The 16,342-nt window shown below is 33.9% G+C and overlaps 1 protein-coding gene across 1 annotated transcript; it reads right to left on the bottom strand.

Annotated features, from left to right (window-relative positions):
* Positions 1-8,172: 8,172 nt before the first annotated feature.
* LOC149162060 (pto-interacting protein 1-like) lies at positions 8,173-11,207 on the bottom strand. The gene is made up of 2 exons (XM_089435622.1): positions 10,490-11,207; positions 8,173-9,050 (listed from the first exon to the last, which is right to left on the bottom strand). Exons 1-2 carry the CDS (start codon positions 11,094-11,096, stop codon positions 8,398-8,400), a joined length of 1,260 nt encoding a protein of 419 aa, XP_089291748.1. The 5' UTR covers positions 11,097-11,207; the 3' UTR covers positions 8,173-8,397.
* Positions 11,208-16,342: the final 5,135 nt, after the last annotated feature.

The following is a 16,342-nucleotide window of genomic DNA, read 5'->3' on the forward strand; positions in this document are numbered from 1 at the left end:
CATATTAAAGTTGCCCCCAAAAACTAAGGGAGGTAACCTTTCCTGGATCTTATCTCTGTCAAATCTTGAAGGAGTTTGAGATTCTCCTCCATTATTTGAGGTCCATACACATTTGTAAACACGAGTGATCCTGGAGCCCCTATGACCTACATTTCCACTAATAAATAGGACCTCATAGCTTCAGCATCAAGTAGGATAAGGGATTTGTGGTTCCACCCAATCGCTAATCCCCTTGTAGAAAAATGCACTGCAAACTCCATAACTTCATAACTCCTACCTAATTTCCTACTTAATTCCTTGATTTTCTCTGTAGAACACTTTCTTGCAAGAAAATAAGGTCTGGTTGTTCCATTTTCATCTTGTTCTTAAGTAGTCTTTGTTTCTTGAGGCTTCTCAATCCTCTTACGTTCCATGTTATAACTATCATGATTAACTACAATTAATAGGTTGCGAGATTAACGCTCTCATCTTACCTGAATTTATTAGCATGGCTCTCAACTCTTGGATGACAACATTATTCGACTTCCTCCCTCTTTTCCGGTGTTTTGCCGTGGCACCAAGACAGTTTGAGAACCTATCACTTTTACTCCCATCTCAACTATGTCCATGTGTGACCATTTCTGACCTCTTATTTTCGCCTCTTCCCTCATCAAGTATAGATATTGGATGTTATCCACTTGATCCGCTGGTATGGCCTCCAATCCCTATTTTTTGGCTTGTTCCACCATGTTTTGAACATCGATTCCTTCCCTTTCTACTATTTGTTGTAGATTTGGGTCCTTTGATCCTACCTTGCTTAGGGTCATCTCAACGTCTCCTTCAAAATCATTTGACAGATCTGGGATATCCCTGTGCTACCCCATATCTTTTGGTGGTTGCAATGTTTCTTCTTCTTTTCCTTGTTCTTGCTCCTGAATTTTTTCCTCCTCAACCCCATGATTCTCTAGATTCTCTTCAAACAAGATTTCAAATCTATTTCTCTATGCTTTTCTCCCTCCCTGACTTCTCTATTGTTACCTTCGATTTTCCCTTCACGTTGGGTTGGGTCTTACAAATCCATCTGCATCCTTTCGTTTTGGTTCTTTTCCCCATTCTTCCATTTTATTCAAAGGGAATTCCTTGATTAGGTGGCCATGTTTATGGCACCTTCTGCACCTGAATGGAATCTACTCATAGTCCAGGGGTTGTAACCATATTTCATGCCTGAAATCTAGTTTCACTACTTCTGGTAGAGCACCAGAGACATCCATCTTGACGAAAATCTTTCCATAGAATGTGTATCTTCCCTGTAGCGTTGCCCTCGCTATTTTGATAAAGTTTCCCAGTGTATCTTCTATCAACTTTAAGGTCGAAGGAAGCCAGTAATCCAGAGGTAGGGAATATATTCTAACCCAAACTACAACTCTAGTAAGGTCTCCTTCTCCGGAGTAAAATTTTCCATCCATGGTTGCATATATAAACCAGCTGAAGAAAAGAAGTAGCGATCACCATCAAAGATTCAATCTCTATCTTCCATATTGGCAAAGCCCACTATAAAGAATCATTTTTACCCTAGATGTAGCTCTATCTCCCCTCTTTATTTCTAATGATGTTTGATCCAATCACACAAAGGTTTTTCTATGGGCCAGAGGCCCATAAACTTGCATATGACTGCATATGATCTCATACAGTTCCTAAAGGCCTGTATCTCGAGATCAATTATTAATGCCATTATGATCACCGCTTTTTGGGCGTACACAGCCTTGCAGAAGCATTTGCCTTTTATTTTTGTTGCTGGTTTACTTGATTCCCGATCTACTTTTTTCCTCATCTCTTTTTAGTCCTTTCCCACCTAATCTAGTCATGCCTTGGTCGCTCCCTAACACATCTTCTGTCAAGATCCCAATTTTTTTTCTTTAACCCATTTCCCTTGTTTATTAACACATTCCAATAGGAGGGAGCTCCACCCCCTCCCCCTCTAAACACCATGAACATCAAACCTTAGGTGTACCTGTTGAGAAACCCTCACTCCTCGAGAAGTTTGAGATATTCAATATAATAACACATATTTCATCATACATCTCTTTTTATTTAATTAATATTCATACATTAAATAATATTATATATATAAATTAATATAATATCGAGCTAATCATTCGAAACCAAAGGGATGCTTTTGGCTTCATGTCTTTGGCTTCACAAATCACACTAATTTATTATCTCATCAACAAAGTGTTTCTATGTTCATCTTCCTTTTTATTGTACTCCCTAATGACTAAACGACATTTTACAATGGATTTATCATGTTTTTAAATGGGTATATAACATGAAAAAACCACAATTAAACTTGTGGGTTTCAAAAACCTTTAGTTTGTAAATTGCTAATAGTAAATTGATTATATGATTGAGTTAAAATTATCCTAAATACCATGACAATTCATATGAAGTTTAGTTTTAAGCTATTAGTTTTAAATTAAGTCATATAAAAAAACTTCACATAATTTTAGTAATAACATTTTTTAAATAAATAGATAATTAGATAATAATTCTAACTTAAATTCAATCTAATATATTAAGATATAATATTTTAAGTAATTTGAAATGTAATTTTGTATCTTTTAGCCACTCTTTTGGCAAATAAGAAATATGGTATTTTTTTAATCATTTAAAATTTAACTTTTTATTTTTACATTAAAGAGACTTTAATTTCAATTAAATGAAAATAAAATATTGAATTAGTAAAAAATAATATTCTTAAGAATCTAAGAGTACTTTATTGCCTATGCGATTACATTATTAGAATACTTTATCACTTAATTATGTTATGTCTGTCTCACTATGAAAGTTTAGGAAAGTATCATTGCCCTGGTCCGTGAAGCTGGTTTAGGTTAAATCCATAAAATATTACGGTCAAAGGCATATTATTAATTATAAATTACAAAGTAATAAATAATACATTTAACTGTGTTACGTGGACGTGAAGAGATATGCTTATTAAATATCTTATTAATCATTTTATTTCCCAGTATGCTTTTCTTTTTAAATACGTGATTATTGATTTGTTTTTTTTATTATTATTTTATCTTTTGTTTTTAGGTCGTAATTATTAAAAAGAGGTGACTATTTTTGGATTATGGTGATTACTATTTCAATTTAATGGTTTTTTGGTCGGGATTTGAATTGATTATTATGTAATTAAATTTTATATTATCAATAAATATTTTGTTTTTGAAAATTTATGGGAAAAAATATATGAGTAATAGAGAATTCTTGTTATTTTAGAAAGTTGTTAAGTGGTTAAATTTATATGGTGGATTTTCCTAAATCTTCTCCTTAAAAAATGAGGAGAAAACTAATAAGATAATGTGGTCAAGTTTATATGGTGGACCTTCCTAAATCTTCTCCTAAAAATCCTACCAAAAAACTAATAAGATGATGTATGAGAGGTTATGTGAAAATTAGAACTTAGTTGGAGAGAAACCTAAGTTGGATGAAAGCAAGAGAAAAGCATAGTGGAAAAAAGACATACTTTGAAGGAAAATGAAATATTTTTCTAATCAAAAAGAAAAAACTCAGGTAATTAAAGGGGTGCAAACCCTATAAGTAGAATGTTGATAAAGAAAAGTTTGCTAAGAAAAAAATATAAAAATACAACTAAAGAATATAGAAGAAGTTGCTATTCGTGGATCTAAGCTCGAAAATAGTTGTGGATTTGTGTGAGATTTTTTTTTTAATGCTTGAAGGTTATATATATTCTTTCCCATCTTGGAGGATGGAGGTTAACTAAATCGATTTATTGGAATTGATTTGCTTAGAAAAAAATATAAATATATTACTAAAAGATATAGAAGAAATTGAAGGAGGTTAACTAAATTGATGTATTGGAATTGATACTATTAAAGAATATAGAAGAAATTGAAGGAGGTTAACTAAGTTGATGTATTGGAATTGATCTGCTGGGAAGAAATTATAAATATACCACTAAAAATATATTGAAGAAATTGTTATCCCTAGATCTAGGCTCGAGACTAGTTGTTGGTTTATGTGAAATTTTTTATTAATATTTTAAGATGATAATATCTATATCTATATCTATCTATATTCTTTCTCATCAAAGATAGTTATTGGTTTATGTGAGATCTTTTGTTGATGCTTTAAAGATATATATATCTATATTTATATATTATTTCCCATTTTAGGAAGGAGGTTAACTAAATTAATGTATTAGAATTAATATATTTATTTTTTTAAACTATTTTAATAATAAATAAATAAATTATATCAATAACATTCTAAAATATTATTCGACCACCGGTCATGGAGCTAATCACTGTGCTCGACTTCTGTGGGCATGAGACATTGGGATGGCTGCATATTTACAAGAGCAATCTAGAATTCGGCAGCATATACCAGACACTCCTGGAAGGAAAGACAGTTCCAAATTTTCACCTTCAGGATGCACTATTATGCCACTTGGGACACACATTGTTCCTTCAAGTGAGCGTGCCAAGATGATTTGGGAGGCGCACTACAGTCGCGTCGTTGGACATTTCAGAGTAGAGAAAATCGTGGTGATATTGCAGAAGTATTTTTATTGGCCGAAACTTCGTCAGGATGCTGGGAAGTACATTAGATCCTGCATCGCCTGCACCATTGCCAAACCAACCATCAAGAAGAAAGGCTTGTATGCTCCTCTACCTACTCCTAGTCGGCCTTGGGAATCTGTCTCGATGGATTATATGTCGGGCCTTCCTTCTACTAAGCACGACAACTATTTCGTTTTCATGGTCGTCGACAGATTCTCTAAGATGACCATCATGGCGCTCTGCAAGAAGAGTATCACAGTAAAGGCCACTCCTAAGCTCTTCTTTGAGTGAGTGTGGGTACACTTTGGGATCCCACAGTCCATTATCTCATATCGGGACAACAGATTCTTGAGTACATTTTGGTTAAGTCTTTGGTCGATGCTGGATAAAAAACTCACTAAGTACATGGCTTTCCATCCCCAAACTGATGGCCAAATAGAGGTTGTCAATAGGATGGTCATACACATTCTGCGCATGCATAACTTGAAGCATCCATGCACATGGGATGAAGTTCTCCCCTATGTCCAAGACAACTACACCATAGCTCTCCACAACTCAATAGGCCATAGCCTGTTTCATGCAGGGCTAGATTTCAACCATTATGCCCCATTGATGTGGCCATATCATTTGCAACCACTTAGGTAGATTCGGCTCACATGCAGTCCGAAGCTAAAAGGGCTAATAGCTTCATTGAGCTCATTCAAGACATCTGCCAATAGGTACATGATATATTGGATAGATCGAATTCTAAGTACAAGCAATGCCATGATCATCATCGAGTGCCGCACAAATTCCAAGTGGACGACCAAGTTTGGCTACATTTGCAGAAGGAGCGCCTTGTTGGACCCCACCACAAGCTTCACCCACTCTGATATGGGCCATACATGATCACCAAGGCTGTCGGGGACAATGCCTTCGAGCTCGGTATCCCAACATTCCTTGGTCTGCACCCAATGTTCAATGTAGATCACCTTCGGCCATACTTTCCACCATTGTTGGACACATCTGACATTGCATAATAACTCACACCAACAGATCTCAACCCAGACTGCATGGAATAGGCCACAACTAATGGATCATAGACACACAGATCAAGAACACTCAGTAACAGAGGATACAACTATATTGAGTTGTCAAAGTAGACCAACTCCTTCACCAAGGCAAATGTTTCACCATGGACCAAGTTCAGCAAAAGTTTCCTCAACTCATGGAGAAACTCAACACAATGGGGACCATTGCTTCTTATGGGGGTAGGATTGATCTAGGTGGATATTGGTGGCCACCCGACTATTCCACTTGGACCCTCGCCATTGTTTCTTTCAGTTTTTTAGTTTTCTTAATTATAGCACAATTTACTATTTTTGGTAGTTTTGAGGTCCTAAACTTCCGGAGTCGTTTTGAGGCCCTAAACGACGTTTTTGGCATAATTCCTTTCATAATTACAAAGGCAATCGCATGTGAAGTTGTAGTCCTCGGAGAGATCTTTCCAACAAGGTATCATACGCGTCAAACGAAGATAATATGACCATGTTACGAACCCAGGAAGTTGGTTGCCCAACTAACCCCAACGGGGTCCATAAACTCTTGGCGTTACATCTCCTCGGGGTAGGGTTTTTGTTGTTTAGGGTTTTCTCTTATTGTTCAATAATAAAAAGGCCCTTGAGCCTCATTGTAACTCAGTTCAAAGGCATTTAGCCGTCACATCTCTTCTGAAAGATAAGGTACCATCACTCGAGCTATCTTATTTCCATTATGTTTGTAAGCATAATTCAATATTTTTCTATTAATGAAATAAAGAGATTTTCTACTACATCTCTGTGTTTATGAATATATCTATAAGTTGTTGTGTCCCTGTTTAAATTTGGATCAATAATCTATACTATTATTAAACTCATACCACATTTAAAATTTAAATCTCTACCTCATCGGATATCATAAAAATATGATAAATTAATAACTATTCTTACTAACAATTTGAAACCATTATAAATTAATAATAAATCCTACTCATCATTTGAAACCAAAGGGATGCTTTTAGCTACATATATTTACCTTCGCAACTCACACAAATTTATTATGTATCAACGAGGGTTTTTGTTCATCTTCCTTTTCTCTAGCTTCATCTTACTTCTTACTATGCCTCAATAGTGACTAATTAAGAAATCTTACAATGAATTTATCATATTTTTAATTGGCTATATAACATGAAAAAATCTTAACTAAAATTGTGGGTTTCCAAAATGTTTAGCTTGTAAATGGCTAATAGTAAATTAATGATACGATTAAGTTAAGATTATCTTAAATACTCTAGCAGTTTGTATAGTTTAATTTTAAGTTACTAATTTACACTTCACATAATTCATAATTTTAGTAATACGTTAGATCAATTTTTTATTAATGATAATCTTAACTTAATATATTAACATATAATAGCTTTTAAATCATTTGAAATGTAATTTAAAATTTAATTTTTTACATGGAAGAGACAATATAATTTTAATTTTAAAAAATAAATATGTTCAATGTTGAGAAATATAACGGGAGCTCGTCATCCTAACCATTATGTAAGACCGAGCATTTAACTTATCTGAATCTTAAAAAAAATTAATTAAATAAAAATAAAATATTGAATTAGTATAAAATAATATTCTTAAGAATGAAGCATACGTTATTGCGTATGCTATTACGTTATGTCTATGTCTCACTATGAAAGAGTGTGGAAAGTATCATCGCTGTCGTTGTTGGAGCTGGCTCACGTTAAATCCATAAAATATTATGGTCAAAGATGCATATTATTAGCTATAAATTACAAACTAGTTAGGTTAAATCCATAAAATATTAGCGTATGTAATTACATTATCATAATACTTCATCACTTAATTATGGTTATGTCTATGTCTCACCATGAAAGAGTGTGGAAAGTTTCATCGCCGTCGTTGGTAGAGCTGGCTTAGCTTAAATCCATAAAATATTATGGTCAAAGGCATATTATTAATTATAAATTATAAATAAATCAGTAATACAATTAAGTGTGGTCAAGGTGTATTATTAGTTATAAATTACAAAATAATATAATTAAGTGTGTTACTTTGAAGAGATATTAATAAATTTATTTGATAGTATCATTAGTTTTTTTGTGATATTCTTGTGTTTTACCTTTTTAATTTTTAGAGACATCATTATTTTTATACTGTGATTATTGTCCTAAAACTTTTTGGGTAGTTGTTAGGCAGTTTTCCAAGTAGGTATTGTTTTTTGGAGATCAAGATTTAATTTGATCTCCAGTATGGGTTTTTATCAGTGGATAAAAAAAAAAATATTAATATGAAATGGATTTAACTTTTTTTTATTGTGCATATTGATCAGTAAGCTAGACTCATACTGCGCGTTGTCTCATGTCATAAATAAACAAGTACACTCAAGAAATCTGTTGGACAAGCGGATTCACACCGCACCGCTTACAACCTGCGCAGTCTTCTGTTCTTGTAGCAGAAGCAATTTGCTTAGCTTTACATCCTTGCCAAGGTATTGATTGATTATGTAATTAAATATGATAAATAAATATTTTGTTTTTGAGAAATGACGAGAAAGAATACATGAGTGAGAATAGGATAATAAGAGAGAAAGACTATGTTAAATGAAAAGTAGAATTTAGCTCCACTAGTTAGGTGAAAAACTAGGGAAAAATACTGCACAAAAAAGTGGAAAGCCTAAAAGCAAGATTTTACCATATCTGGGTACATCATGCTCTCCCCTAAAATTCGAACTCAAAAGTTACTAAACACAAGGCTTCAGATCTTACATTCTGTAATATATTCATAATCCTCTTAATTTAAGATATGGAAGCATTATTGATCTCGCATTGAGTTCGATTCTGCATCATATTCACAATCTCCCTCATTGAAGGTCGCTCTTCAGTAATGTCGCGTAAGCAGAGATTAGCAATTTGGATCATGTTCTGTACCTCCATCGTGTGAATGCGATCTATCAAATTTCGATCAACAATTGTCATGAATTTGTCAATGTCTTCTCTGAAACGATATGGCTGAGTCCATTCTGCCAGAGGTGTGTCTTCATGTAGTGCTTTTAAACCTGTAATTAGCTCGAGAAGAAGCACACCAAAGCTATACACATCACTTTTAGCTGAATATCTTCGTGTTTTCACGTATTGGGGATCCATGTAACCATAACTCCCTCTAACAGCAGTGACTGTAAACTGATTGTCTTTTGGGCCTAACTTTGATAGTCCAAAATCAGCCAATTTAGCACAGTTGTCGTCCACCAGCAAAACATTTGCAGACTTAACATCACGGTGCAATATCGGGGGTCTTGCTTCTTCATGAACGTATTGCAATGCTACAGCAACCTGACAGGCTATGTCCATACGAGATGGCCAAGATAACGGACTTGCGAGACCTCTCTCCGTGTGAAGTCGATCATACAAACTCCCGTTGGAAATGAACTCGAACACAAGAATTCGCTCACCTGCAGATGCATCATTCACAGAATTGTTAGAGAAAAATATAGCAATGGAATTATTTTATAAAAGGATTATATATATATATATATATATATATATATATATATATCATTCTAATAAAAAATTAATTATTTAAGAATAAATTTTGATTGCTCATTTTATTTATTTTGATTCAATAATAATATAAGGTAATAAAACTTATATTGCAATCTTATGAAAGATGGAAAACCAAAATCTATATTATGGATAAAAAAAATTATTGGTATTTGAAATTTTATTGTTCAAATTTAGGAAAGTGTTTATTGCTATTTTTTTTCAATTTTGAATTTATAATTTCTCATATATATAAATTTTAAATTGAAAACTTTAAAAAATAAATTTATGGAATATTCAATTCTATTTCACTACACACTGTATGTTATTGTATAATAGAGTAATTAGTTTTAACTTTATTATTAATCTTGAATCTATTTTAATTTTGTATTTATATTGGAAAGACAGATTAAAATTGGAGTTACAAATGTTTTCAAACTTTGAAAAAAATTGATATATAACATATCATGTGTGTTGAGTGTAGTTCAAATATTTTAAGTTTTTGGTTTTTTTGGATTTATTTTCCTGTGTGTTTGGTTTAAAATGTAAAGAAAAATATTGAAATAATAAATTTAAATTTTATATAACCTAATATTTTGAAAATTTTCCAAAAAATTAAATCAAATAACAAATGCTAATTATTTGATTAAAAATTATATTTTTAAATTAAAAAATATAAAAAACTAAAAAAAAACACTGAAATTGAAAAGAATTAATAATCTGAAAGCTTGTACCAAATTGCAACCACTTATAATCCAACATCCAAAACAGAACTTTTCACAATGGCTAACATGAACATTATATCTTCAGATTAAGAGGATACACAAAAACTCAAAAAAGAAGAACATGAAATTGAGAAGAATTAATGATCTGAGAGCCTGTACCAAATGTTAACAACCTGTAATCCAACATCCAACATGGGCATCTTTTTAAGTGAGAATATTGTGGGATCCCACTAACATGGGCTTCTTTTAAGTGGGTATATTTTGGAATCCAATTAACCTGGAGAAGGTTAATTATTTGATTTTGTCTATGTATATAGGAATGATATCTCAAAATATTCAAGAAACAATTTATCATAATAGTTAATATAAGCATTTTTAAGTAGAGGAAAATTGTGTAATTCTCTGGATCAGACAAATATTAGTAACACCAATTAAAACAAATATTAGTAACACCAATTATTTGAACCTGTTCATGTCCATCAAATTCCAAAATATATCCTTTTGCAAAAATTAAACTCGAAGGGAAAAGAAATTGGGGTTCCAACCACTGAACTAAGACCCGATGACAGTGTTTATGGCAATATTGTAAACCAAGGAAATTGCGAAAGAAGGGAATAAGAGCACACCTGCTTGTAAACACAATCCGATTAGATCCACCAGATGAGGATGACGTGGAAGTCTGAGGAGCACAGACAATTCCTGTCTGAATAAAGCGGGATCTAAATTCGTTGCTCTCTTGACAGCGCCTACCCGATTACCTGGTAAATTGGCACGATACACAAATCCGGAGACGCCCTGTCCAACTTTTGTTGTGAAATTGTCAGTGGCGTTGGCCAGTTCCTCCCTTGTATATGTGCATATTCCTATGCCTTCCTCGAACCAGTTCAGTTCTTCCACTGTGTGTGAGCGTAAGTCTATAAGATCCATCTTCAAATAGTTCCCAATAGGGTTCGCTGGCTGTTCCCTTGCGCATGTTTGTGGATGTATGCTCCCTTCGAAAAGGTTCCCGCTAGGGTTTGCGAGTTGCTTCACGGGGTAAGTGCGTTTGCGGGCAGCCTTCACAATGGCGATGACAATGAAAACAATGACGATGAAAGCAATTTCGATGAAAACAACGACAATGGATGTCATGATATCTGTCATCACAATAAGCCCAACTACTACCATTACAACAGTGGCGATGAGGATTCCTTTTGTCGCGGCACCAACGGTATGGGGAGGAGAATTGTCCATATCGGTGCGAGTGGAAAGAAAATGGTGGGCAAACAAAAGCAGAAAAATAATACGCTATCGTTGCAACCCATAAGGAACCATGCCAATCGCTGCCATGATTTCTGTAATTCTGATATTTGCTGCGTAAACGCATTGTCCAGGAACAATGAACAGCAAGCGATGCAGCGAACAAATAGCAATGAGCGATCAAGCGAAATCCGCGTTTGACCCGTTACCTACGAAAATGGGTTGTCCCCACTGCGGAATCCGCGTTTGACCCGTTACCTACGAAAATGGGTTGTCACACTTTGGAATTTCGTTTACTGTCGCTCAGATTATGATTTGGCGGAGATGATTGGTCCTATAGTATGCATGCGTCTTGCAATTGTACGTTTTTGAAATAAAAATGAGATGATGCAATTGCGCAGCGTCTGACGACAATTTTTATTATTTAAAATATGTATGGTTTACAAAGACAAGGGCATTGTTAATTGTTTTGTCACGAAGCAAATCTTCATAGATCTAATTAATAATATATTATTATTATTATTAAATTGTGTTTTTAAATTTGCATAAATTAATAATATAAATATTTTAAAAATAAATCTTAGTCTTTGATTTGTGTATAGTACTCAAAATATCTTGAAATATTTTATGGAGGTTAGATTCATGGCATCCACCTAATAATTATTCATAATTAAATTAAAATACTTTGAAAATAAATCCTAGTCTTTGATTGATTTGTGTATACTACTTAGAATATTAATATTTTGTGGAGGTTAGATTCCTGGCATCCACCTTATAATTATTCATAATTAAATTAAAATACTTTGAAAATAAATCCTAGTCTTTAATTTGTATATACTATGAATATTTTGAAATATTCTCTGGAGGTTAGGTTCATGGCATCCACCTAACAATTATTTATAATTAAATCAAAATTTTGGAAGCTCTATTTTAAAATAGACATGCTTAGTGTTTTGTTAAGGCACTTTGAGGTGTAAAGGACACCGGTTCAAAACTCCTTGGGAAAATTCCAACCATGGCATTAAACAAAATTATGCTCAAGAACAAGTACCCCCTTCCCAAGATAGATGATATTTTGGATTAACTGCAACAAGAAAAATACTTCACCAAGATAGACTTAAAGTCTAGATATCACCAAGCTCAAGCCAAAGAAAGATATATTTAGAAGATTGCCTTCAAAACTAGGCAAGTTTTGTATGGGTGGTTAGCCATTATGTTTATCCTATGCAATGCATCAGCAACATTTATGATGTTAATGACTGATATAGTTTTCCCTTTTATAGATTCATTTGTTATTGTCTATTTTCTTGATATATTAGTATACAATCCTATCTCGAAGGAGCACATCTCACATTTGATACAGGTGCTAGAGTCATTGAAGAATCAACAATTGCTAGTAAATCTCAAGAAGTGTAAGTTTGCATAATAATGTTTGGTGTATCTAGGGTATGTGATCGGTGGAGGAGAGTTGAAGATAGATCCTACCAAGGTGGAGGCCATCATGAAGTAACTGATGCCTACTAATATTTTTGAGGTTAGGAATTTCATCGGGGTAGCATAGTACCCGAGGAAATTAATAGTCTCATTTTTAGCAATAGAAGCACCACTTGATGCCATAATAATGAGTGGTAAGAGTTTCGAGTGGGGAAAGGACCAATAAAGGGTATTTCAAGCTTTTAAAAAGAATATCAATTAAGCACCAGTTCTGGCATTACTGAACTTGGAAGAGCCCTTCAAAGTAGAGACATGTGCAAGTGGGTATCCTATGGAAGTGGTACTCATGTAGGGAGGAAGGCATGCATGCAACCATTCTAGTGTATTTCATGGGCTAGTTCGCAACTAATCTACCTACAACAAGAAGCTCTATGTCCTGGTGCAAGCTACGAGGAAGTGGAAATACTATATAATGGGAAATGAGATAATAATCCAAAAAGTTCATCAATGACTATAATACCTACATTCCTAGAGTAAACTATAGTTGACCAATCATTGCAATTGGATGGGGTTTCTAAAATAGTTTCATTTAGTGATCAAGTATAAGAAGGAGAGAATGAACAAGTTGATTGCAATGATTTTAAGTCCACCCACATCAAACATCACAACTTTGGGAACTCTTATGGACATGCATCCTTTCACAGATGATGCATACGGAGAGACATGCATATAGGATGGGGACTTTAACGATGTATTTTAGTAGTTGTAAATCTAGTGTCATGTGCATGATGTTATAGAAAAATTGACTATAATATCCAGAATGGGTTACTCTATAGGTTATATAAGTTATGTGTTCCTAAAGGTGAGTGACTACAACTCATCAGACAAGATCACACTTGCAAGGCCACTGAGAATTTGTGTATGGAAGATATTGGCCAACTTCCAGATGTATGAACTTTGGAAAATTGGATTCAAATGATAGCTTCTATCCAAGGCTAAATGGTACACCCAATAGAAGGTGGAGGAAAAATGTCCTCACCTCATTAAGTAGAAGCTTTTGGAGACCAAAATCCTCCCAAAATTGGGAGGTACTATCCATATTGCATCACTATATTCCTTCCCATCCATCCTAATGCTTTTAAAGTGGAAAAAGTGGAGGAATTTTTGGAAAATGTAACTAGGTTTTGTCTTCATTTAATGTATTTCAGTCATCTTGTAATGTACTTGTCAAAATAATAAAGAAAATAATTATTATTATGACTTATTAAAGCATGGGTTTCATGCTTGTGTCGTCATGTTTTAGGTAAAATTCCCCATAAAGGACTTTTAGGATTTATTCTAAGGGATTAGAGTCTTTGTACTTTTAAAGTGACCCTTCTTAGGATTTTGAATCATGTAGAAAGGTCAAGTATTAAGTCAAATATGAATTATGCTACCTCCACATGAAGTCGGCCTTAAGATGATCAAGTCAGCCTCAAAGAGGGTTATTCGACCTCATAAAGGGACTATAAAAGAAGTCGTTTGAACTTCATTTGAAGAACACTCTCACAAGAAAGTTTGGTATATCGTGAATCTATAAAAAGTGTGAATTGGAAGGAGGAAAATGAAGTGTGAGTTTGGTCTAGTAGAAGGAAAGAAAGAAAATTGAAACTTTGGTATAACTATCTTTCTCTCTCTCGTGCCCTGGTTTGGGAGATCAAAGTTATATTATTGATGTCGTAGCTAGTTTTCGTGTGATGTTGTTGCCATTATATGTCGAAGTTGCTATTGATGGGTGTTTCTACCTTAGGAATTTGTATTGGGTCAAGATTGAAGTTTATAAGAGAATATCGAAGTATTCTAGTGAAGATCGAAGTCTCCAAGGCAACATAGAAGTGACTGGGTTGAAGAAAGTGCTGCCACTACTGCTGCTACTGCTAGGTCAAGAAGGATCATCTACAAGAGAAGGAGAAGTTTGACTTGGTGTGGAGGAAAGTTTGTTTCAAGGTCTAGAGTCTTGTAATATCTCTGGAAAACTATTGAAGGAATAATCACTGACTGGGTTTTCCCTTAGAGAGGGGTTTTCCCCTAGTTGTGAGCCTATATCCATTATCCATTTTGCTTGATGAACTAAAATAAAGAAGATATATGGAAACATAATAAGAAGTCAATAAAATCACAAGTAATTAGCAAGTATAAGAAAATATTTCTACCTTTCCAATTTTTTAACATGGTATCAAAGCTTTGGTGTAGAAATAAGAAAAAGGTAGTCTCAAGCACTTGATCAAGGAATCATTCAAAAGGATTATTCAAGGGAAGAATTATACTATATTCAAAGACAATGTATAACACTATCAAGAGAGATAACAAACTTGAAGGAGCCTCAAACTACAGGTCTTAGAAGAAGAATATTGACTTCATCCTTGAAAAGCACAAGGTTCTAGACTTGGTCAAAGGAGAAGTAAATAATCCTACTGATGACTCGAGTTATGCTGACAAAGTAAAGTTCATAGAATTAGAAATGGTGTGCACGACTATAATGGTAGAAGGAATAAAGGACAGCCTTGTCCCATTTATAGTCAACATCAATCATGCTCAGGAAATGTATGAAGCCTTGTTAAAGTTATTCACTATTAAGAATATTGGTCAAGTAGAAAGCTTGAAGAATGAACTAAGGACCACAAAGATGACTAAAGAAGATAAAGTGGCCTCCTTCTTTGTGAACATAGCAAGAATCAGGGATGAACTTCTGTTCATTGATGAAATTTCTCCAGACAAAGAATTTGTGGTCACTGCTCTATTAGGATTACCACCTACTTGGGGTGCATTTGCTACAGGACTTAATAGTTGGAAGGAAGTTCCCACTTTTGAAGAACTATGGATTGTTTGCAGCCAAGAAGAATTAAGGATCTCACTAGTTTCCAATCCTAAAGGAGTTTCAAATGCCTACACTTCTCAACATAAAGGAAACTTCAAAAATCGAAAGGACCAAAAAGGAAGGTAGACATGCCCAAGGTAGAATTCTATCAATGTCATAAGAAGGGTCGCTACAGGAATGACTATCCTAACAATCCAAGAAATAATAAGAGAGAAATAGATCATGCTAACCTTGCTAAAGAACAAGATCCAAATATGCTAACTTGCACTACTAAGTCCTCTGATTTTAGTCTTAGATGTCCTATTTTGTATTTTTGATGTTTTAGAATTTATAGGTTTTAACATATTTTTGGGAAAGACATTTTCAATTCATTTTTGTAAGTATCCCTCAAGATTTGGAGGGAGCCCTCAACATCTCGTAAAGACAATTTTATCGTTTCCTTCCAGTTCTTGGTTTAATGCACTTGTTTAAGTTTTGATTATATTAAATACTAATCACCATTCTCCCTCTATTGTTTTGATTAGGAAAAACATATGTTATACCCTCAAGGAGTATGGAAGTGAGCCACCCAAGGTAAGGGTTGTCAATGGTATGCATTAAACTACAAAACATTGATTTATTTAAATATTTTATTCATTTGAAAATCTGTTACTAACATTGTTATGTCTAGTTATATTGAATCCTACTGATTCTTATATTGGGTGATTCATCATTTGATAAGCCTACCCCACTCATATTCTTAATTGATTTTATAGAACCCTACACAGGTTCTTTGGAAAACCCTAACCTAATGGTAGGCTAACGTGAATGTATGAAACCCTAAAACTACTTAAGGTTACTAAGAAATGTTATTTGGAGTTTTTGTTGATAATGCCACGTTTAGGATTTTGGTATGATTAGGAAAACCTAACTTGTTAGGTTTTAAAGATAAAGTCTAAAATCCTGAACC

The sequence above is a fragment of the Pinus tabuliformis genome, chromosome 5_2 (assembly GCF_031772625.1).
Source record: "Pinus tabuliformis cultivar Carrire ecotype Pingquan chromosome 5_2, CPIR1, whole genome shotgun sequence".
NCBI classification, from domain to species: domain Eukaryota; kingdom Viridiplantae; phylum Streptophyta; class Pinopsida; order Pinales; family Pinaceae; genus Pinus; species Pinus tabuliformis.